Here is a 25,432-nt window from a genome sequence, read left to right on the forward strand (position 1 = left end):
AGTCCAGCCTCGTATGTGGAGAGTTCTCTATAACTGTTTTCTGAATGAATAAACTAATAGCTCACATTCTTCTAAAAGAACATTCACAGTCAGCTAGAAAGATATTTTGTTTTTCAAATAATTTTATTGAAATGTTATGATTTACTCTTCTTGGAGTACTGTAGACGCACAAGGAACAGAAAAGTCTGAAACAGCCCCCAGGACAGTGTGTTACTAGTCAATTACTATTTCTCTTAGATAATTGTATTCTAAAATTAGATTCCATGTTATTAACATTTAAAATTGAATACTTTAATTTTCAGGAACACTTATGTATATGTATAGCTATTGAAATAATAGCAAAATAATTGTGACCCAAATTCTAGAGCTTACTTAAATTGTACTCACAACATTTTACCAGTAGATGGCACTCCCTAAGAGAAAAACCTTTTAAACTGAGGACTGTGTTTAGAATGTACTTTTAAAAAGACAGCATAATCGCTCGGGTTTTGTTTAAAAATTAGAACGTATGCAGGTTTTGGAAAGTGTTGATTAATAAGGTCAAAGGGAGGAATCTGCCTCAGATTTTTCGCAAGATTGCTTTCTCTGTACTCCTGCCAAAGCAAAGTAAATTTAAAAAAAGCAAAGATTTATGTTAGACCTGAGGATATTCTGAAGGAGTTACTGAGTCTTCACAGAGGTGGTGCAGACGTAACATATAGAATTAAGATCTCAATCCAGGCAATATCATGCTTTGACCCGTGTCAGACCTCATCAATCAAAGTTGCATGGAACACACGTTAGCATCAGCCAAATGAGCCTGAGATTCTGTTCGAGAAGAGACGTCCCCCACGCTGCCAGTGTCAACTGGACTCAGGGTGTAATTCACGGGGAGCCAGCGTCACCTCAACACACGGAAGACTCTCAAACTATTAACTTTTTCTGAAAGGTGATCGGTTTCTCATGATTGAAGCCTTCCGAGCAGACACTGACGACTCCCTTTGGGAGACACTGTGAGACAACGGGTTTTCTAGGTGATCAGAAACCCTGTTCACGCTGTTCTATAAACAGGAGTTTATCATTTATAAGCTTCAGCTGCACATCCAACTTCTCCTCTCCAATCCTCCCCTCATTGCCTCTCCAAGTCAATCAAATAGATCTAATCCACCCCGCTTTGGTCTAAAAGCCTCTAAGAATAAAACGCATGTTTGCTGTCACCCATCGGAGGAAGACTAGGACTAGATTCAACGTTATGTTAAGGTTTCCCCATATCCCGAGAAATATCCTTAAAAGTAAAATAAATAAACTTCCCCAAACAAACAAAGCATTAAACAGAAAACATGCTAAGTTCTAAAATTCTAACTGCTCTTCTCTTTCCTCGCATGTATTCAGTTCACTCAGGGTTAGGAATTTTTAAACAATTCTGCTTAGGGTCTCATCAGGTCCCGTGAATTCTAGATTTTCACAGGTGCACATCAGAGCTATAGCATTTTTGGGGGACAACATATTCCTATAGGCTTTTGATAATAACATAAGAACCATAAGAACATGAAAAAATAAAAATATTTCCCAGGGTAAGATATTTCTTGTAACAATGAAGACCAAGTCTTCCGTGACAGAGGTGTGGGTAGTCACATGTGCATTGAGATGGGAGACCGGGGACCTTTGCTGGGACAGAGAAGGCCCCAAGGTCCCCTGCAGCTTTCAGATCACGCACGATGGCAGCAGGAAAACCCCCATCACCGCCATAATTTTGTTATATTTCGAGTGTGAGTTGTCAATCTAGAAACATATCAATGCGTGGAGAGGAAAGAAATTATAGAATTATAGACCATCTAAAACAGATAAGAGAGTAAGACTACGAATTATAAGAAATCATTACAAATATGAATTTTTGTGATAAGAATTGATGACAGCGTATAACTAGGTGTCGTTACCCTCAAGGGAAAATCTCACATTTGTATAACAAACAACACAGCAGGACTGGCTTTTTTCCCATATGGATATCATGAATACATTCCAAATCCTTGGGTAAAGTAAGTGTTTTCGGCACCTCCGTCTCCCGTTTTCTTACTTTGATAGTTGGAAAAGACACATGGTCTATAATTTAAATAGAGGAAAGGTATGCAGACAACTAGGAGGTACCAGCTCCCAGGTTTGTGTGAATATGGACCAATCACTTCACATGCCCTGCGGACTGCTTTTTAAATTTAAATGAAAAGTTCTGGTTAATCGCTTCCCCTGGTTCTAATTGTCAAAGATTCTATTCAGAAGGGTATTAAACTATTAGGGACTTGAGGATAAAGATGTAGCATAGACAGTCTCAGGACTGGAGAAAATAGAAGAATGAAACAGCTGAATAAATATAAACACCTTTATGACCTGGAAATTAGTTTGAATAGAAATCCCTAACAGGTGCTGTAGTTACATAAAGTCAGTTTAATGCCCTGGTTCTCACATGGAGTGTGTGTGGGCATCGCCCACAGGGTTTGTAAGACTCAGGACTGAGTCCAGCCCAACAGTCCCCAATTCATCTGGTCTGGGGCGTGGTCTGAGAATTTGCAATTTCTGCCAAGTTCCCAGGTGGTGCTGATGCTGCTGGCCCAGGAGCCCTAGTTTGCGAACCACTGACAGAACATATCCGTTCAATTTTAGGATTTTAAAATTCTCTGGTTTTTAAATTCTGATAGACTTCTTTTTTGTATTCAGCACGCATATTTCAGAGTTATTGAGAATATAAGCCACAAGTGTGAAACACCTGTAACTTCGTAAATGTAGGGCAATTATTTGATGCTGGTAAATTTATAATAAGATCTGTATTTCTTATAATCATTAAATCCTTAGATTAGGATTCTATATAGGCAGAAACAAAATATTTCAAATTATACCACTGGCAAGCAAATAGTACATACATTTCAATACAATAGAATTTGCTGATTGGAAGCCTTTTTAGAAATACATAGGGTCACGGAGAGCGTGCCACTTAATTGGGGGGACCACTCACCTGTACGTGTATGGACCTCTTTGCATAAGCTTAATTTTGCTGCTGTTGACCGCCACTTCCTGTGGATTTTGCACATCAAAGATCCAAAACTGTCTGTAGACTTCTGTTCCCGTTTTAACCCAATTTTTAAAAGCAATTGTACCTTCTTCAAGGACAACTTCCTATGAAGAAGAAAACAAGTTTGGGTTATTTCTCTGTAGTAAATATGAGCACTTCCGGGAGTTTATGACCTTTGGTCAGTCAATGAAAGGACCAAGCTCAAGTACCTTGTTCACGAGAAGCTTCGCAACCTTGCCACGCACTTGCAACAGAAATGTTCTCAACAAATTATTATTGCGATGTCTTTTGTTTAACCTTTCACAGAGAGAATCAGTGTGTAATACTGCAGCTGTCTGCTGATTTAAGGCCAACCATTGGCAAGCTTTAGGGTGACCAGATGACAATATTGCAACAGCTAGTAACACACTTACTAGGCAAATTTTATCAGAGCCATTCCAAAAAGTTCTTATCGGGTTGAACATTAACTTCTCTTCTGCCCTCCATGAGTTGCATTAATGATGCAAAACAGAAAAATCTAGTGGTACTGGAGGGTTTTTCGTTTTCTTCAAAAGTTGGGCATGATCACTTAACATTTATTAAATTAAGTAAACGAACACTTCTGGATGAAAAACACAAATTTGGCTTCTTCCCTTCAAAGTCCTGCTCAATATGGCTTCCCTAACTCTCAATATATTAGCAGCAACCCAATAGTACATATTTCCAAAAACAGCACATATTTCCAAAAATCACTTGATTATTGCTGTTGCCGGATGACAGTCCTTGTCGACATGACGGGCAACTTTAGGGCAATTATGCAAATGCCCTTGATGTCTTCCTATGCATGGAGTATGTAGAGTATGAATGTAGAACATACATTGTTCCATTTCTTAAGGATCTTATAAAGTACTAAGAGACAGACTCACATATAGCAGATTTTAATCGATGAGCTGTTCCCTTACCCTACCTCACCCTGACCGAGTATTTGTGAATACTTCCTTGAAAAGTATTTCACAGAAAAGGAGCCTAAAGAGGCCCATGAATACAGGAACAACCTGACCTATTTATTCCCTTCACCTGGAAGTGTCAATGTCTAATTCATTATTATAGGCTACTGCTCTTTAAATAAAAGGATGAAATGAGGAAGTCGTCCCATGATTCTTTCGTGGAATCTGCTAAAAATTGTTGATGTCCCTTGTAGTGAAGATAAACAAGTGGAAACAATACGAGTGACAGAATGAGGAAACCCTACAGTGAAAGCCTGTCCCCTTGCTCTAGGAGCCATGGGACTGAGTGAGTCACCAAACCCTCGGGGTGAGTGTCATTGTCTGTAAAGTGAAGGCGTTATCACAGATGCCCTCCCAGATTCTTCCCACGGCTGCCACGCTCTGAGCTGGATGTCTATGAGGTGTAGTAACTGGCACAAACGAAGCAGCATTTCCAATGAAGTGCTTTGGGAAGAATGCCCAGCATAGCAACCTCGCCCCCTCCCTCAGTGTGCCAGGGGAAGGGGTAGAAAAGAGCTTCGCAGAAATGAGCCTAAAGAGACCCAGGAACACAGGGACAATCGGACCCACGTTTCCTTCACCTGGAAGCATCGATTCGCAGAATCACAGATCAGGAAAGGTTGCTGAACATGATCACATCACCGAGTCGAGCCCTCAGGTTCAGAGCAAACAGGCGGGGGCCCAGGGGAATATGGGCGGACAGCAGCGGCCTCCTGATGAGAACTCTTGCCTCTGACCCTTAGACGTGTCCTCTTTTACACAATGCTGTTAGTGTCTTTATTTTTTTCCTGTCATCTCTGCACTTAGTTGGTAGAAGTCAAATTAAACCTCATATCTTCAGGATACTTTACTTATTGCTTAATGCAGAGCAGAGAATTCCTTAGAGAGCAGCAGGGCACCAGGCTAAAACACTATTACAAAACCCTCTGCTGTTGCGACGCGTTTCCCGTGGGGACACGGGAGCTGCTAAAGCAATGTCAGACCCTATTACTTTTACCACCAACTGTCCTTGAAAAGCTTTTAATTTGCTCTTAAAAAGTCTTATTTCCACGCTAACAAGCCCAATATGAAGACAAAATTGCATATAGATAAAGTCTTACGTCTATTCTTCTAAATGCAAAGTGTTTGACAGGGTATTGAAGCTGAAATCTGTATAGAAGCTGAAAGCTATGTTAACTTACCCATTTCAAGAGACTTTACGAGAGGAAAACACACACAAATGTACGCACACACATTATTACTCTCACGCTATAAGAATCCTAAGAACTGATACAACACCAGTTATTTAACATGTGCTTCTCAAGGCACATAGTTTATTTCAGTTCTTAATGACAAGAATTAAATAAATGTTTACAGAACTGAAGAGGAACTGTGCTAGAATGCGCTTGGCAAGACAGAAAACCTCCTTCCCTTTAACGTGTGTGCATTTAATATCAAAAGATACTGTAAGTGTGTCCTGCCTTTCCTCCAAAGGCGTGTGTGGATCACTCGCCTTATTTGTTGACATGGAGATACTTTAAAAACTTTGAAAGTTGAAACACAAGGAGTTGACATGGATGCATTGAATTATCACCTGTTAGAGTTGGGCTCATCTAACCTCGTCCAGGGAGAAATGAGTCCTAGAGGAAACAGGTGTCTGATTCAATGTTATAGGACAATTTAGTAGCAGATAATGGGGAAATTGGATCTTTTCAGTCCAATCCTGTGTAGCTTCCGTGGCTCCATGGTTTGTTCAGAGACAAAGAGAAAAATCACACAAGCAGTCAAAATAGGAATGCATTTCTACCATATGCAGTATGAGAATATGGTATAGCCACTCCTTGAGTACAAAGACTAAATATCGTACAAGTTCCTTTAATTTTAAAAGGAGCAAACAATTTCATGTCCTTTGTGAACTTAAAAGGCCTTGATTTTATGTTGGATTTGGACTATCTAGTCTAGTTTGCAAATCTTTCACTAAATTTGAAGTACAAAGCTGATAATTATGAGCACAGAAAATGTAAGGTAACTTAAGATCCTCTCCCTTGGCTGATGTGTACATCAGTGTCTGTCTCTGACTTTAAGGTTGCAGACCACCCGACGTCGGTAATGACTGGATCCCAACTTGATGACTCGCACATGGCATGGTCTCCAGCTGGGTTGAAAGCCGGTGACCTTGAAACTTCTATTTTGCCACATTAATTTGAAAGTGTATGTCTATGACAGTAACACCTTCTAACTAGTCCCAGCCTCATTTCATTATAGCTGTTGCAGGACAATAGTCCTCATCAACATGAGTGGCAACTGTAGGGTAATTATGCAAATGAGCTTGATGTCTTTCTGTGCATGGAGTATGTAGAATATGAATGTAGAAAATATATTGTCTCATTTCTCAAGGATCCTATAAAGTATTAACAGACTCATATATGGCAGATTTTAATCTATGAGTTGGATTCCCTTACCCTTCCCTACCCTGACCAAGTGTAGAGGCTTCTTCACTCAAAGCTTGGAGTGACGTCATTATCAATGAAACTAGGTGCTAGGAGTTTGATCCTGAGTCTGGTCATGTGCTAACCATTTAACCTTGGGAACGTTATTCAATTTCTTTGTACCTCAGTTTCCTTATCAGTAGAATGGGGATAATAATAATAATATTAGGTTGAACCATATGAAATTAGTATTTTTGAGAATCAAAATAAGTCAAATATGGTTTAAATAAATATTTATCCTCATAGGTTGTTATAAGGATTGATAAATGTGAGCACTGAGAACAGTGTGAGCACATAGCAAGCATTCAATGAATGTTAGCGATTATTATTATACAAAGCCCATCCACCCTTTAGAGGGAGAATTACACCGTTTTCTCCCCAGACTGGTTACTGCTTCATTCCTAGTATTGCTGTCTAAACCAGTCATGTGGCAATAAGTCATGTAATATCCTGTGACTGACACTTTTTTCTGCTATTTAATCGTTTTTATATTTATTCTCTCTCCAGCGAGATCAGAACTTCCTTAAAAAGCAGAAATATACTGAAAAGAGTCTTCATCCTCCCCACGGTTTGTTCTGCTTGGGACCTGTGACAAGGAACTTCCCCATGTTCAAAAACACTCCTCCTCTGTGGACGCATCATGGGTGTGCGTGTGTGTGCGTGTGCATGTGTGCATGTGTGTGTGGGTGTGTGTGTGCGTGTGCACTCCGAGAAGGAGAGTGCATGAGGGCACTGGTGACAGCTGTGCTGAGAGTTGAAGAGTGGCTTTGGACTCAGATCATCAAGTCATCAATTAAAATATTGAATTGAACTTGGTGAAACCGATTGAATTTTATATGTTTCTGACATTCAGGAAACTAGCCTCAGATAATTATTGTAAAACCTAAGATGGGAGATTTATCTGTGGCATGAAAAGTAAACCATGTTGGTTTTAAATTGAGGTGGAGGAAGAAAATGACACATGCTTACCTGCTAGTTCTTGAAATACTGTTTTTAAGTCATTTTATTATTGGAGTTAACATAATTTATTTTAAAACTGCTATTTTAATCTAAAATTTGTTTTGGCCTGTTTCGAGTTCTCATCTATTGTCATTAAATTTAAAACAAATTCTACCAGCTTTAATGACTAATACTCTAGGCATTTCTTTTTGAGCTTTTTAGATATTATAAAAACGTATAAATTATTTTACCATATCTGAAAATACTATAAGTGGATATTATGAAATTAATATAAGTATAAATTAATTTATATTATTAAAATGTGGACTGTTGATTCAAAAGTCTAGTCATTTTAATAAACATAAATTATTATTTCGATTTATTTATTTTATCTGATAGCATTTCTCAGAGGCTGCTAAAGGAGCATTTTTTTCAAGAGTGGGGAAAGGAAATGATGGTATAATTGAATGATGGCAAAATCAAACATTAGCCTTTAATAGGAAAAAAAGAGAAAACTTTATTTCCCTTCTTGGCATTCTATAGTTAATATCATAGGGAAATTAAATTAACATTTATTTTAAATTACGGTGTTACACAATATTCACTAAACATTTATCAAGTGATGTTAACAATGTCAAGTGATTAATTATCTTTTGTAAATGGTGGCAGGAGCCTGACCTTTTCCCAAAATGCTTTGATAGTCTCTACATCCACATCCGTGCTGCCCATGCTGTCGACTTTTAGTCTTACCCAGCAAGATCGCATGAACCCACTGGCTCCATGCAAAACTATTAGGAATCATTTAAAAATATTTGTGAGAAAGTTTTCAGCTATGAACCATAAAAAGCATGAATTCCCTAGAAACATCCCTTGGAAATAAAGAGTACAAATATATATATATATTCATATATATATATATATATATATATATATATATGTTCAAAGTGAAATTTCTGGCCTATTTTAGACCATTTCAAGAGCTGGCATCAGGGTGCCATTTTTTAGAACTGGAAGGTATCATTGAGTTTCAAGTCTGCACTTTATTAATGAGATAAGATGAGATGATTTTCTGGCCTTTTCTGATTAAGCACTTTAATTCTTCTTCTTTTTTAATGGTGCTGTATATGGGCAATAACTTTCCCAATTTGCTATAAGTCAATTAAATGAAGAAAAGAATCTTCCATGAGTTTTAATGGTTTCAAACAAAAACTGCACAGTTCTAAAACTTATCCATATTTGTAAAATACCAGCATTAACGTCAGTGTTCCTGAGGCCGGGGTATGACACTTGGCTCCCTGGGTTTACAAGTAATTCAGAGATTTGACTCTGACTACATGCCAAACAGATACATATACCAATCTCACTTTAAAAATAGTTGTGTAAACTAGAGAAAGGAGAAACACTCTTATAGAAAAAAAGTCCTAGCATCTTTATATTACTAAAATTGACAAGATCAACATGTCTGGATCGAAATCTCAGAGCAAAATCAGGCTTAGTAGCTGGGATAGAGAGTAACTATCCTTTAATAGTTTTTGGAACTCATTTTTCCCTCAAGTTTCCGTTTTTTTACCTCCTCCTTCTTCCAGAGTCTATTTTTGTAAAAGATTGCACAGATAACCCCTATTTCAAAAATAACAAGGGAAAACACCCTATTTCTTTATTTCATCCCCCCTTATGCCTCTACCCTACTGAAATTATCCTTTCAAAATCATTAGTGACCATGCTCTAACCATTATTTCCTTGATTTTCATCTTCCGGAAAACATTTTATTCTCCTTCCTGGAGTGCTAGCTTTCTATTAACTTCCAAAAAATTATACTCTTCTGTTTTTATTCTTCATATGAAATCATTTCTCTCCGTCTTCTGTTTTTGTCTGAATTCTGCACAGATCCTATAATAATCGCTCTACTCTTTTGTCTCTCCATTCAGACCCTCTAGAAGGCAAGTCTACCATTTAGTTTTATCTGTGGTCTCTAAAGGGATGGTCACATCTACCTGAGTGAGGATCTTTGAAATATACACTGGTGATCATATCAAACCTGTAAAACCTCTTTTATTCTCTGAAGGTGTACACGTCTATCAATAACTCAGCTGGATGTCCTGCAGCCCGTTCTTTTTACTCCACTCTCTCCTAATTTAGTCCCGCTATCCAAACGGCCCTAGCGCCCCTCACCCATCGGTTCTCTCTGTGCGCTCTGCCACACGAGACCAGAGCCCTTGTGTTATACAGTGTACAGGCTGTGCAAAGATCTTTCTAGAAGGGAGTCTAGAGCTCTCCTTGAGAGTAGTCATGTCCTACACAGTTTTCCTTGTTTTCCTATATTCGGTCTCCTTGCTTTCCAACCTTCCTTTTGTAGAAGCAGAGTGTACAAGACTGTCATCTAGTCTGCCCTCAGATGGCCTGGGTGTGCAAACTCACTCCTCCTCCCTTCGGCTAGGTGAGTGGGCCAGGGGATTTAAAGTCTCGTGACTTTTGTGGGTAACATTACAGTGCCTTCTCATAGATAGCTGTGAAGGTTAAATGAATGAGTATATATGAAGAGCTTAGCAACACTGAATAAATGCCAGCCATTTGATAATATTAATCTCCAAATGCAGGTTTTGGTAAGTCTTACGCCTACTGAAAAGCATGCACCAATTACGACTGCCTAGCACGTCATTAAATAGTCTTCCGCCTGATGTGCAAAGCTTCCTCAATCTGACCCGATGTTGCGTTTCTAATCATCTCTCCTGTTAATCCCATATTTTTGGCACAATCTCTGTATTCTTCCTGCCCTCTTCACAGCGTTTAGTTTCATTCCCACGACTTTTTCTACCCTGTTAATCCATCCTTCCACACCGTTCATAAAGTCCTCTTTGGACTTTCAAAATTCCACACTTCTTCAAAATCCAACTCAAGTTCCACCTTCTTCCTAAAGTTACTGAACACTCCGAGAGATTTATTTGTCTAAATCGCACTTATTTTTCCATACTATACACCCTGGAAGTGAATTCTAGAGTCTCACAGGTCCATTTTTTACTATTCCCCATTTAAATCTTACACTTGTCGAGATAAAATTCATTTTACTCTCTCTTAGTGGTTATACAATAGCAAATTTTGATGTCTCAAAACTCTTATTTTCTCACGATTAACTACCATGAGCTTTGGGATAAATATTCAACAACTTAAAATAGATGCTAGCACCTCACATGCCACGTAACAGAGTCTTTATGGACTAACATTGTTGAATGAAGAAGAAGAAGAAAATACATGATGGATACTCAGCTTCTGATCATCAATTATGCGTCAGAAAAAATAGTCTCACGCTAGAATGCTGCACACTGGGAGATTATTGTGGCTTTTCTATTTGGGAGAGTTTTACAAACGAGAAGTTGTAATCCTGGTGTTAGCACACACACTGACCCTGTTCTCTCTCCGCAGAAGATCCAGAAGACAAGCCCCGGTAGAGAGCAGGGAGGGTGTCGGGGCAACAGCAACTCCATCTCACACTGTTGGATAGACTCCCTCACCATCACTTGTCTCTCTCATGGACTCCATGAAAACTATTGTCAAGAAAACTGGGAATCCCAAGGCAAGGGGTGAGGCAATTTATAGTATTTTTTTCAGCTAAATGTATGCGGTTTAAGATTTCAGTCTGTTAGCAATAGAAAAGATAGAAATGACTATATTATTGAGCAAATGTGGCATGCAAGTATAGGAACTACCACCTTAAAAATGTCCATTGTCCCATCTTTTATAGTAAGACAACAGCCATAAGGGTACAGTGAGATGATTTCTTTTAACTTTAAAGTCTTTAGCATTTTTAGCTAAAGAAAGAAACTTCAGAAAATAGTACCTGTGTGTCACCAGTAACTAGATTTGAAATTGTCTTCATATTAATTTGTCAATTAAGTCAATGTCTCAGTGAAATAAAATGGTAACTTTATGTTCTTAGTAAGAGCAAGACGTGAAACACGGATGAATGGACGAGAGAGAGAAAGGTCTTGGGGTTAACAGAAATTCCAGTATGAACTGGTAGGTAGGGTTAGCCCATTTCCTGATTCATTTCTTGTTCTGCACTGTGCCCTATGCTTATTAACCCTCTGTCTAGATTACTGACCTCCAGCCAGGCTGAGAGCTGAGGTCTTCACTCAGATATGTTTTATTTGGCCAAGATTATGTTTAAAAACCTAAACATACATGCCTCCAGGCAGGGCACACGCTCAAATTCACAATAGTTCCTGCACTTCATTTCATCTTGTTCTTGGCAGCTTCACTTTTTTTCTTATTTGAAATCCTATCTTCAAACTCCCGAAGCCATTTGAATTTGCCATCCCTTGATTTAGGACTTTAGCAGATCTGCGTTTATTCTGGTCCTGCCTCTGTCTATCAATTACAGTTGGTGAGCGTGAAGCTGATTAGAAGGGACTCGAGTGGGATGTGGATTCTAACTTGTGCAAAGACATATACTGAGCTATGTCTTACCTAACATTTCTAAAAGTATGGTCTAAGGGTCAAATATAAAACTTCATAAATAGCAAGTATTTATAAGGAAATCATATATTATTACATATTTTCTAAAGAGTTGTAGTTTGCCAAACAAAAAATAATTTACCAGTTTTACCAAAGATTCTTGCCTCCATATTAAATCATCTTTGTGATATATATGAAACATGATTTTACTTTTATTCATATTAACCAAAGTGCAGCCTCTTTTATAAATGTACCCTCCTAAATTCACTTACTTATTTCTCATTGAAAAGCGTATCAACATACTTTTAGGACATAATTAGAAGCAATTATTTCTACTGACCTGCAAACCTATAAACAGCTTCTATCAGAATTTAGATGTTTATACTTAAGACAGCACTGCGCTCGTGTTACATATGCATTCTACTTTTAATATTTCTCTATGACATAGAGTCACAGTGGTTCGTAATCACCTTCATGTTGAAGACACAAAATTGCCAGTTACCGCGAAATACAGACACTCAAAGCAAAAGACGGACAGAAGATGGAATGAATCAGAATGGCAAGAAATATCCGTTAGATGATTTGTACCTTTTTAATTGTCTTCTGAATAATCATGTCCCCAACTGGCATTAGAATACCTCCCAAGACAGCCAGGACTGCACCAATGACGGCGCCTGTGATGAGACCACAGTTTCTGTCACAGCCCATGCTTCTTCTTCGGGGGAAACTGAGGTATAGCACCTGCTTCTTTCAGACTCACAGATCTGCGTAAGGCGGTTTCCAAGGGGTCTGGTTCTATCATTACAACAAGATCATAAAACAGAAGCTTAAATATCAGTATAAAAAGATCAAAGTGCGAAGAAAACATGCAGTGGAAACATCATTTTGCCAGCTACAGATAAAGAAATGCTTTTCTTTTTTTCTCTTTCTTTTTTGGTGAGGAAGATTGGCCCTGAGCTACCATCTGTTGCCAATTTTCCTCTTTTTGCTTGAGGAAAACTGGCCCTGAGCTAACCCCTGTGCCCATCTTCCTCTATTTTGTATGTGGGATGCCACCACAGCATGGCTTGATGAGCAGTATGCAGGTCCCCGCCTGGGATCCAAACACATAAACCCCAGGCCACTGAAGTGTAGCACAAAACCCTATCTAAGGAGCACACGCTCCCTGCACTGGCACCCTTGTCCACCTTCCCTTAGCCAGGGACACTGAGCTGCATCTTCAGCCTTTCATCTGCCTTCACCCCCCACCACAGCCATCCACAGGCTCCCTGGAACTCTCCTGCAAGCTGAATGTGGGTGCCTGAGGCCTCCTACATCTAAAATGCCAGGAGAGAATGGTGACCGATGTTTTCTTTACCTTCTTCACAAATTGACAGCAAGATGTCGATTTTACAGGAAGGGAGCTGATGAGTCTCAGGAAGAATCAATTTTTCTAATCATTTGTAAGCTATCTGTTAAGACAAAAAAGCACGGGTAAATTTGGGGAAAAATACTGTCAGAAAATTAATACTAGAATACTCTCTAATATCACCAAAATTATAATCAGGATTAAAAGAAAATCCCATTTTCATGAATGCTGAGCTCATGCTCGAATTGTTTCTTATAAACACTGTTGAGAACAAATATTTTGAAGAAGTGTCCTTCACTTTCAATTTCATTGTTAATAATTGACTTTTGGATAGGTACAAAGAATTTGAAGAAAATATATATTGTAGAGAATGCTTAGTTTGGTAGGCTTTGCTTTCTTACTAGCCTCAAATATTTTTTTTTTTCTTTACAAATTCAACTGCAATATTGTTCATTTTGTCATGGGCAATTGATTCATGCCAATTCTGTAAAAGTCAAGTAGTCTGTGCTAGTATGTATTTCACCTAGTCAATCTTATGTTTTTTAAAATTTTTATTGAGATTATGATAGTTTACAACCTTGTCAATCTTATTTTTGATATCTTTATACAATATGTGGTTATTTTCTAAAGATTGGAAGAAAACGATTTGTGGAATAAGTGGATCCTGTTGTAACAGAATTAATGAGAATTTATTACTTCTGACAAACGTTTGAAAACACATTCATTTGAGTTATTTTGGTTGCAGCTGCCTTTTCTTTAAATAGGGTTGACTTGCCATTGATAAACAGTCAGAATATGCTTTGTAGATTATAAACAAATATTCCTGACAAATAAAAATGGCAAGAAATAGGATATATTGGAGAATATGAGGAAGCCATTTTGTGTAAACCTAATTCAGCCTGACCTTGTCTTTCCAAAAGGGCCTGACCATGGCCGTTGAGCATGCATTGTATATCTGCTTTAGAGATTCCCTATGGCAAGAACAAAGGCCCTTGAGATAAAGGTGCAACTTCTCTCCCCCTCCCAACGTTGGCATCTCCTTAAAGATTAAGCATCTTTCTTTAGGCTGGGAACCGATTGCAGCGCTCATCTGTGACCGCCCGCCCGAGGCAACACACCTGCCACCCCGATGCGTTCACTGACAGAGTAGCCTCACTGACAGAGCAGCCTGGTGACTATTGTAAAAGGGACATTTCAATCATATGTGAAACACCCTCTTTGAGGGTATATAACCACCCTGTGTACCCCACTTCTTTGGAGTGCTCTGTTTCTTTGTGGAAAGACTCTCCCGGGTTATAATCCTCAGATTTAAGCTCAGAATAAACTCACCCAAATTTTCATTTATAGATTGGTTATGGGTTATTTTTATCGACATTCCCACTTCAAAATGTTCGTGACCAAAGAAAACGTAAATGCCCCCAGAATGGAGGCTGCAGACAAAAAAAAAGGCACCCACAGAGCATTTTTGTGAACACTGTAAGAGTAATAATAAACATGGTACTTGGTTATGGTCTCAGATTTTCCCTCCATAGCCCTGCTGTAACAGAAGTACCACTTTTAGGATTTTTTTGGTATTTATTTCCACTTGAGGAACCATTTAGTTTTCCAAATGTATTAGTTGCATAGCTAAGAAAATTATGGTAAGGAAATAAATAAGACTTTTCCCCAAAATGGAGAAAGATAAATGTTACAAAATTTTTTATGGTAATTTATTTTTACTCTTTCTTACCCTTTGGGATTCCCTTTTACATATGCCTTATACCTAGGGTGCTTCCACTTAAATCAGGATGCAACCAACTCATTCACACTGAGGTGCTGATGGCCAAGAAGCTTGAATAGTCATTAACATCACGTTTTTTCCAACGTAAATGAAAAACACATTAGCTTAACAAGTGATTTATTTTCCCTGTGTTATTTTAGGTCTCACTGAGCAAGTTAGGTTGGCTTTTTGTTAACTGCTTGGGGCAGAGTGTGGAGGAGCTTCCATGCCCTCTGGCCAGGGTTGTCCTGATGCAATGGAACAAGGTATTTAAGGCTGATATAAGGTTTAGATATTATCAAGCACAATTTCCTTTGCAAAGCATAATGGTATAGTGCCTTACAATTTTCTCTAAACATAATCTTTTAAACAACCATAATAATTGCCAAGTAGAGAATATCATCTTGGTGTTCTGTATACTGTGAACAAATAATCATAGTCAGGGTAGCTTATCAAGCAATACTTTGCTGAACACCCATTTCATACACTATCCTCCAATTCTCATTTGCAAGTTATACTTAAGGCAGCCCTCAAAATATGGGGAACCAACCCGGTGTAATTGAGATCAGCAGATTAAACCAGAAACTGATTTGCTGCTCTCTTGCCAGGTGACCATGGAGAAGCTGCTTAATCTCTCTATCCATCGATTTCCTCATGTGTAAAGTAAGGTGCTAAGATGAGGTCAGCAGTTTTTTGTTGAAACAGCTGACTTGGTTCTTCACTCAGATTCCTACACGGAAGCCCAACAGGCAGAGCGACTGTGATGGCAGCTGTGGTGGGGACCCAGAGATCCTGCTTCCTGACTTGGTTTCTCCACTCCCATGTGACACTCCTGTCCCACTTTAGGGAACTCTGGGAGGATCTCTGCAGAAATCTATGTCTTTCAAACCCATTTAAAAATTGGGATGGGAAATCCCCAATGTCACACTCCACTTTTGTTTATAGGACATCATGAATCTAATAAAAACATACAACTTTCTTAAGTCTATATGGCGATCAATGGTATCCTTTCAGTTTATAGATTATAAATCCTATTCCTTTTGTAGAATCTGTGAGTGTATCACATTCCCTTGGGCTATCTTTGAAAGAAGGAAGAACAGAATTTTTCTTTTTCTGCTCTCAAATTAATGGAGTGCTTCTAGAACGAACTTCTGAGCGTTATGCCTTTCCATGGTATCGGAAATCTGGTCGTAGAAACAGAGACTGAGCTCTGATAAATAGGTCAGAAAATGAGACACAATTTCCAGAGAATCTGCAACGATTCCTGTGTGTGGATAAAGCTGTGTTACCAGGAAAACTCCACCCAGAAAAGGCCTGGCCCCGGGGCAACATTCCGGGGTATGTGAACCACAGGTCTGGAAGAAGCGCCAGACCATGAGAGTCCTTAAGCCGTGGACTGGAGCCAGGACCTGGGTGACACGTCTCACTCGTGAGCGAGGACCTCAGATTTCCTATTCTCTCCATTAGCCGGCCTTCCACTCCTCCTCAGACTAGAAAACCAGACCACACACTTCTGTTTTCCACTGCACACACACTGTTCTTTTGAGACACAGTCTTCCTTACCTAATAAATCTCTATCTGCCCACAAAACCAATTTTTGGAGATTTAGCAGGTGATTAATCCAATAACAGGCTAGATATGAACACTGAAAGTCAGTGTTCAAAATTAATTAAAGTCCTTTTCACACTCCTACCCCACCCCATATCTAGATGTGTTCATGAAGTCATGATTCCCTAGACATGAGAAAGATGTGCGTTTGAATTCAAGCTGGTTGAAATGGGTGTAAATAAATCATTTAAACCCAGTTATATTTCATCATGTGGAAATAGAAGGTCAGTAGACCAGTACTTCATAAACTTCTGTTCAGAGAGAAAATTCTCGTTTCAAATTAAATCACGTGAAATCCCAATATATGAATACAGTGAAATGAAAAGCTATTTTGGTAAAAGGGGGCAGGAAATGCAGCCTTTCCCCACCCAGTCACACCTCGCTTGAGTTCTGAGTCATCCCCGCAGAAACCGAGGGCTCTGTAGAAAATTTCTAAATGACTAGACTAGGAGATCTCTAACATCTTTTCTTGTTGAAGTTACCACAATCCTTTTAATTTATATGTGGATTTCCATCCTACCAGAATATATGGAGGTAAAAATACATAACAGAAAAAAATTTACAGACATCTGTAATATAAAACAATAGTACACTTCACTAAATTACGCTTTTCAAATATTACAATTTGAAACTTGCTTTGATGGTAGTCTTAAGAAATTAAGACAATAAGTATACTGGACTTCACATATTATACTAAGGATCCTTCTAGAAACAAGCCTATCATTTGGAGTACTTTTCGGAGTATCTGATTACATGGATTACTGCAGGTTTGAAATCATTTTATTAGAGTCACGTGGGTTTTAAAAAGGATTATCTAGAGCCATTCTTGATATTTGAATCCTAAACGGAAATGCTATCTTTTTTTTTTCACCCCAATTCTACTATAAACAGTGAGGATATGATTTGCAATGGTTAAGAGTCTGGACTTTGAAGTCAGGTAATTTAGGTTAATTTCTGGGTCTTACTATTACAGTTTCTCTGTGGCTCAATTTTCTCTAAAATGGGTGTATTAGACATCACGCTTGCAAATGTCAAATAAATGTATATAGTTTACAAAACACATAGATTACAGTAAAATCTGATGAGATGAGGTATTCTTTCTATGTTCAAGAACTAAGAATATCATGCAAAAGGGAAGGTAGCTACAAGGTTAGCACAATGCTGCTTGAAACTTTTAGCCATGACTTGGGCCGGTGAACTAACACACCTTGTGATTAAATTAGAAAATAGCCACAGAATTAGTTTCTTTGGGAAGAAAAACCCACAAGATTCAAACGTATTTGAGTAAACATGGCCAACATTATCATAAAAAATAAGGGTGGCAACTATAACTTCCAAGGTAAATTGCAAATTTTTCAGTGTACTCTGTCCAAGTACTTCTTCAGTTCAATTATGAGACGCCCCCCAGGCTAACCTGTTATCTGATGATTGTTTGATGATTTATTGTTCTGGTAAATGAAAAAATTTGTACATATTTTTTTCTGTCATAAAATTCAATGGACCATTAAACTCTCTACATAATAAAAATTTTTTAAATTTCATTTTAGTGATTTTATGAACCAATATTAAAAGCTATGTTTCTTTCAGATTCAAAAGACATTACTAACGTTAAACCACGTGGGGAAGAACCGAAAAGTACATGCAAACATTTTAAAAACATCTTTCAATATGTTACTTGATAATTCCAGAAACTAAGATTTAATCTAGAGAATCTATGCCATTCACAGTTAGGCACAAATTCACTTTCTGTAATTAAATTGAAACTTTTAATTTCCCCAAAATCATTTATCCTTTACTTAAACTTGGTATCATCATTCAAGAAAATAATTTGTTGACATTTGTAATAAGCTTCCTAAATAGCCAAAAATGTTAATTTTAGTTTATTTTTATTCTACAAAACTTTATACAATTTACACTAATTAATTAAATCTAGAGTCATTGTTTGGAATTAATATAATTTAACATTCCCAGTAGCAATTACAATATCTTTGTTTATTTTTAAAAAATGCTTAGTAAGAACATATACAAAATACACACTGCATTTAACCATGTAGGCAAAGTCAGATTTACCAAAAATTGTGCAATTCTGATAGAAAATTAAACAAACTAATGGCTGTGTAAAGTATTAAGTAGCTAACAATTGCATACTAGAGAGCACATTGAGGTAAGAGTGGCAGGTCACGTAAAACAACTAATCTTACTATGTTGATTTTTATTTATGATGATTTTCATTCATAATTTAAATAAAAAATCACGTGTAGCTTAAGTGTACATTGAAAGTTTTACAATAATCAGATTGGATTGTAAGTCATTTCCAATATTAACAAAGAAATGTTTAGAGATACACATAAGGTTATAAATATCAAGAAGTGAAATGTTGTTCACCATTGGACGAGGTTTTAATATTTTTTCAGCATAAGATGTAGGAAGATTGATGACTTGGAAAGCAACACAAACTAATTTTTAAGTAAAGCCCAGTGGTTTTAAGAAAATAGTTACTGCTTTTTGTTGTCGTATAACTTCTTAATAGTGTTGATATAGTACTATCTCCTCATTTGGAAGAGAGAATTTCTCTTTTATTAAAAAGAATCATATGACTTACCTGCAAAAAGGCTAAGAAGAACTTTTCAACCAAAAGCTCCAACATTTGAATAGGTAACTCTTAGTAGAACCAAATAGTATTCTGCAGAAAAGCCCTGCACTGAATCCTCATTACATAAAGTGTGTGAGTTTAAATATGCTTCAAAAAAAAGACCTCAACGTCAGATGCTAATGAGTGATTTGTTGCCAGAGGAATTGAGAAAAAAAAAAGAAACCCACACACATCACACTACTAGCAGGGCCTCCGGGTCTATTTTTGTGGCCGGGTGAGGACCGATTACCTATATCTGAGAGAGTCAGCAGCTCTTTTTTCTTTCTTGGCCATTTCCCTGTCCAAGTAAGTCAGAGGTCGGAGAGGCAAAAAAACTGACTTGCTGAGCTGCCTCTAATCTATTCCGCTTTATTACACAACGATCATTCCAGATGATGAACTGGGTCAGCGGGTGGAAAGTGTAAATTGGGGAGAACAGTTTGAGCCTAACTTCCCTGTCATGACTTAGCTTGCTCGAATCATCTCATGAAGTTTAAACAAAATGCATTTTTCTATACAGCATTAATCTGGACTGTGTTGAGACTGATAATTTTGAAAACAATTGGAGACTGTCAATCAGTGAGGATGACAGACCTTAAAAAAGGAAATAGCCTATTGTTCTAACTGACAGTTTCAATTGTTTGTCATTTTCTGTTAATATTACAGAACTTTCAAGAGCACATCAAAATATTCCTATGAAAACAAAAAAATTAAACTTCTCTTAAATTACTTCAGCCAAAATACGATTAAACAACATTTAAACAGAATCATGATTTAGGATGACCTTTGAATATAAAAAAGTATATACTTAAGTTACTTCAAAAGAAAGTCATTATTTTTAAATCTAATAAAAACAGAAGGACTTGCCCTTTGGGGAAAAGAAAGACCCTCGATATTAAGAATCCATTCTTAGAAAGGAATTCTCGGAATCACAGAGGCAAAATAAAAATCTCAGAATGTTAAACTGCCATCCATCAGCTGCATAATTCCCTCCAGGTCAAGCCTGAAATAAAGCAACATAACAACGGCAGGCAGAACATATTTAGTCCATTAGATCATAGTTAACGAGTCCTTCTCACTGGACCACCGGCTGCTCCTGGGGCATGTGGTGGCTCCTTCATGTCAACCGTGCAGTCCAACTGGAAAGGAATCTGAAACTCTCTTTTTCTGGGGCATTTTGACTGACGCATTTATTTAGAAATTAATAATAAGTGATAAAATACCTTAGGTAGATTGGGATTGTTTTCCAAATTTCAGACCGCTTAATTAGGGCCAAGTAGAAATGGCCTTGCGCAACCTCATGCGGATTTATGCTTTTCATCTTAAAAGAATGATTTATAGAGATTTCAGCAATCTTAAAAAGATGATTCCCTTGTAACTGTGACCTTTTATCTTTGTGGTATTAGGTGAAAAGGTAGTGTAAAGGCTAATTTAGTAAATATTTTGATTAAGAATCTCTATTTTGTTATATTTAAGCTGCTTCAATATATTTTCTTCTTAACCTTAATTCTCACATACACACACACCCCCCGCCCAATGTGACCATTCAGAAATAGCTCACCATCACAGGACTTCAGACAGGACCTATTTTAAAGGATGTATTTTAAACATATTGAAATGCCAGTTAAATAATAATGAAAATATGAAGACTGCTAGAGAAGGATATTTCAGAAAAATGCGTGCAAAGTTGACGCCTAAGTTGACCCTGCACTTTCTTGGATCCTTTTTAATCAGCAGCCTAACGCCATGCGATTCTCTGACTGTCTCTGGAGAGGGAAATGTCACACCCTCCCCTGAGCAGTCAGAGAATCCAAAAGACACTCCCAGAGGCCAACGCTTGGCGTTCAGTCCCACAGACAACAGCTCCTGGGCAGTTTGACACACAAGGCCCAGGAAGCACAAGCCAAGGAAAATCTGAAACCATGTGTTCAGATTTTGAGCAAGATGCACACCTTGAACAATAAGACAGAAAAATGCTGCACCCATCTCAGAGTAAAGAATGTTGGGGTTTTCATTTAAAAAGATTACATGCCCACGACATCGTGAAGAGATGTGACTTATATGAGGGTTTAACTTGTCTGATGGAAATTCACGATAGCACCAGATAAATTTAGGAGAACGAAGCATAAAATATTCGGTTTACTGAAGTCAGTTCGGGCACTTTTTTTTGGTGAGAGACCACATAGGGTCGGGAATCAGACAAGTGAAACCCGATGTGACCAGGCACTAGTTATATTGACTGGAATTAGGAGTTAAATAGCTCCTTACTCTTATTTTCTTAGTCAAAAATGGGGGAGAACCAACGAAGAAGGTGACAATAAGAATTAAATAAGGCGAGTTGTGTGCCATGCTCCACGCTCAACGGTGGCAATTCCCAGGCCCTCACAGGGGTTTCCTTCCTCTGGGGCCCCTCCTCTTTCTCCCTGCCCTGCTGTTTTCTGCAGATTACACAGCACCATCAGACGTGCCATTGACTTATTTTTCTGACCTGCTTCTGCCTCTGCTTGCAAATTGGCTCCAGGACAAGGGGCCACTTGTCTGTTTGGTTCACTGCTGAATGACGGGAGTACAGACCAGGCTCATGGCTGGTACTCAGCTGAAGGAATGGACACACACAACGATGTGATCACAACCATAATAATATTTTGGAAAGAGTGAGGATGACCAGAAGTCAGAGGTTATCGTGCTGCTTGTTCATAGCACGAATCCGCAGTGGTTTCATTGGGATGAAGAGCATCTGCTACAGAAGCAACCGGACCTGAGCTTGCCCTTGGAAGTCGTCACTTCCTCGAGAGCCTGGCTTCTTGCTAACTCCTTTAGCTCTCTTAGCCCCACTGGAAGTATTTCCCTCTCAGAGTTGTTGTAAAGATCCAAAGTGATAACGTGAAGGACTTAGTGCACAGCCTGACATACAGTGTTTGCTTAATAAATAATTGCTATGGTGATCCTTGGCTATTAAGCAAATTTTTATTTTAGAGGATTTATTAAAGTAATATGAACAAGTAAGAAATATTGAAAATTATAGAAAAGCATAAAATAAGAAGTCTCTTTCAACCCTCAATTCTATTCCTCCGAAGTAACACATGTTAGGTGTGTTCCCACACCCCCAGCTATGTTATGAAGTTTAAACCATATACATGTGTGTGTGGGATAATACACACTGAATCATACTTTCTGCAACTTGCCTCCACTCATGCTGTGTGCCTTGGAGATGTTCTGAGATCACTGACAGACCTAACTGTCTCTTTTTCCATTATTGAAAAATATTCCAGAGTAAATGATGTACTGTCCTTTAAATGACCAGTCTCCTGTTGCATGAATATTTTTTGTTGTCTCTAGTTCTTTGACCTTATGAAAACAATCCTAAAACTTCATGGACCCCTAATTTTGTTACCTGTTCTAGGACACCAGTAAACAGCAGAAAGTAAAATTTCTGGGTCAAAACTGTGTCCTTTTATTTTTTGTAGGGAGAGTTTTACCAAATTTCTGTTCACACATGTACACAACAGTGTGCGAGAATGCCTGTCTGCATACATCACTCACTCTGGTTTACACTGAACTTTAAGTTGTTAACAAATACTTTTTTTATTGGTAAATATTTGACTGAGTGAAGTTTAATCTGTTTTCTTAAGTACATTGGCCATTTATATTTAAAATATTTGTGATAATATCCTTGTTCATCTTTTTTTCAACAGATTTGTCTTTTCCTTATGAATTAGTAAGGAAATAGCCAGTCTTCTGACATTTGACAATTTTTTTAAATTTTTGACTGTTCTTAACTTTTATAGTATTTTTAAGTTACCAAAATTTTCAATTTTTATGCCACTAACTTTCACAGTAATTTCCTTCTAAGTATTGTGTCATGCTTTGAAAATCTTTCTCCACTTCCGGAATATGAAAAATAAACTTTCTTCCAGCATTTGTATGATTTTTAAAACCCTTATAACGGTATTTTTAAATAAGCTGATTCATGGAATTTGACGCTCGTGAAGGAAAAGAGGAAGAGTAAAGTAAGTTGAGTAACATAAATATTGCAACATATTTGGGAAGCAGACCATAGATGCATGGTAAGAGTTCCAGAAGCGCGATCACGTGACCCGACGTTTGATCACAGCTTGATTAACAACGGGATTGTGAACTGGGTGACACACAGCCATCATATTCCTGATTTCCCCTCTCGTCAAAGAGGATAGCCACAGAGTCTACCTACACCCTCAAGCTGAAGATCAAATCAGATGGCAGATTTAAACTTAAAAACGTAAAGCTGTAGGCAGCTTCTACGCAGTAGACAAAATTTGTAAAGTGATTCATTTCTTCTTTTACAGTTCAGCAAATGAAAAGAAGAATCTTGGTCTAAGATGCATGGCAATTCTAGATTGTACGGGAAAGCACAGACTTATAAATAAACGATGATGACACAAGGACAGAGTTAACACACAGTGGGGCTTGCCATCTGCCAGTTGTGAAACTAAAGCATCTCACACGTTGCCTCGTTGACCTGTCACACCACCTGACCAGGCTCTGCAGACAAGCAGCTGTGGTCACACAGCCAGAATTTGCCAAAACAGCAATGAAAACCCACACAGACTGACTGGAGAGCTACGCTCTTTTCTGAAAGAAAAAAACAACAACAACAAAAGATGGAAATACTTCATCGATACCTAATTTTACATATTCTTTTCAACACATTTATAGAAATTGAATAATTTTAAATAAGCTGATATTAGATGGAGAGGAAAATGATATCTAAAGCCCACAAACAAGGAACGAACAGTGAGCATATTCTATATGTGACAATAACAGAATGATCTTGAGATTAAATAAATAAAATCCATTCTAAAGCCCTGTGAACTACCTCAACACATTCGTTACCAGTGTAAGACTGTAAAGTAAAATTTGTTTTATCACAATAATCCTTGGGGATAACTAACCATGGAGATTTTATGCACACACACATACTTATGCACATGTATAGACACGATTCTATGTGGCCGTATATATTTATGAACACATATCTATTTTTTCAACTGCTGCCTTGGTTGTTTATGGAAGTATTAAACCAATGGCATATTCTACCTGTTTTGAATAGTGAGGAGGAGCTCCACAGGCAAGAATAATAAGTAAATATATATGTACAGAATTTAAACAGAGAATATTAAATGCACAAGACCTGACAGTACGATGTAAGGCAGTGAAAGCTTGAGAGAGTAAAATGGAGGTTTCCAATATCATCTTTAAAAGAAAATTTCAAGGACATTATTAAAGATAAAATGCACAATATCAAGGGAATTGAAGTTTTGACTTAAACCATGTGGTCTAAGGAACTGAAACACGGGAGGAAAGCAAACACACTACAATAAAAACATAAAAAGCATGCTTACCCACGTGTTTACTAGAAGCCCTGGTGGGAGCTGGGAGGCGAGATGACAGAGACAGCCCTGAGCCTGGAGAGTCCCCTGTGGGCACGGCCAGGTCACTATGCAAATCTCATGGGCAATCTGAAAACGTTAGCAGACCTAATCTTTACTTAAACCGTTAGCAACGCTGACTTAGCTCTCTAAGAAGAGGAAAAAAAGTCAAGATTTAAACGATACTAGGAAACGCAAGAAAATGCTATAATCAGCCCAGTTGTCAGGGTAATTTGTGCTCATATAGTTTGAAGAGTGTGATGAGTGTGTAAGAACAGAAAAATTTATCTAAAGGAATCAGATGGATAATGAGACAAAGTGATTTTTGTTCCATTTAATAAATAAAGAGACATACTAACCACAAGGGTGAGTCTGTCTTTTATATATATATGTATGATAAAACTGGCAGAAGCAAAAGTTTTCCTGGAAATGCTATGGATCGTTTAAATAGCTTTCTTTTTTTTTTTTTTTAAAGATTGGCACCTGAGCTAGCAACTGTTGCCAATCTTCTTTTTCTTTTTCTTTCTTCCTTTTCTCCATAAATCCCCCCGGTACATAGTTGTGTATTTTAGTTGTGGGTCCTTCTAGTTGTGGCATGTGGGACGCTGCCTCAGCATGGCTTGATGAGCAGTGCCATGTCTGCGCCCAGGATCCCAACCAGTGAAACCCTGGGCCGCCACAACAGAGCGTGAACTTAACCACTAGGCCAAGGGGCCAGTCCCATAAATTGCTTTCTTTATATATTTCTGTGAGAATATTCTAGAAATCCTAAACATTAGAATAAAAAAGTGG

The 25,432-nt window shown here is 38.0% G+C and overlaps 1 protein-coding gene across 7 annotated transcripts in view; it reads right to left on the bottom strand.

Annotated features, from left to right (window-relative positions):
• Window positions 1-25,432, bottom strand: part of CD36 (CD36 molecule (CD36 blood group)) — a 69,633-nt gene that overhangs the window by 16,329 nt on the left and 27,872 nt on the right. For 3 of the 7 annotated variants that reach the window (XM_070616979.1, XM_070616978.1, XM_070616980.1), the window contains exons 2-4: window positions 13,243-13,336; window positions 12,474-12,680; window positions 2,984-3,144 (exon numbers count right to left, since the gene is read on the bottom strand). In XM_070616979.1, coding sequence (XP_070473080.1) covers window positions 2,984-3,144; window positions 12,474-12,593 — 281 coding nt within the window. In that variant the 5' untranslated portion in view covers window positions 12,594-12,680; window positions 13,243-13,336. Of the gene's footprint in view, window positions 1-2,983; window positions 3,145-12,473; window positions 12,681-13,242; window positions 13,337-19,202; window positions 20,232-25,432 lie in introns of those variants that run through there. The other 4 variants (XM_070616981.1, XM_070616982.1, XM_070616983.1 and 1 more) reach the window with 2 other exon arrangements.

Source organism: Equus przewalskii, chromosome 4 (assembly GCF_037783145.1).
Source record: "Equus przewalskii isolate Varuska chromosome 4, EquPr2, whole genome shotgun sequence".
In the NCBI taxonomy this organism is placed as follows: Eukaryota; Metazoa; Chordata; class Mammalia; order Perissodactyla; family Equidae; genus Equus; species Equus przewalskii.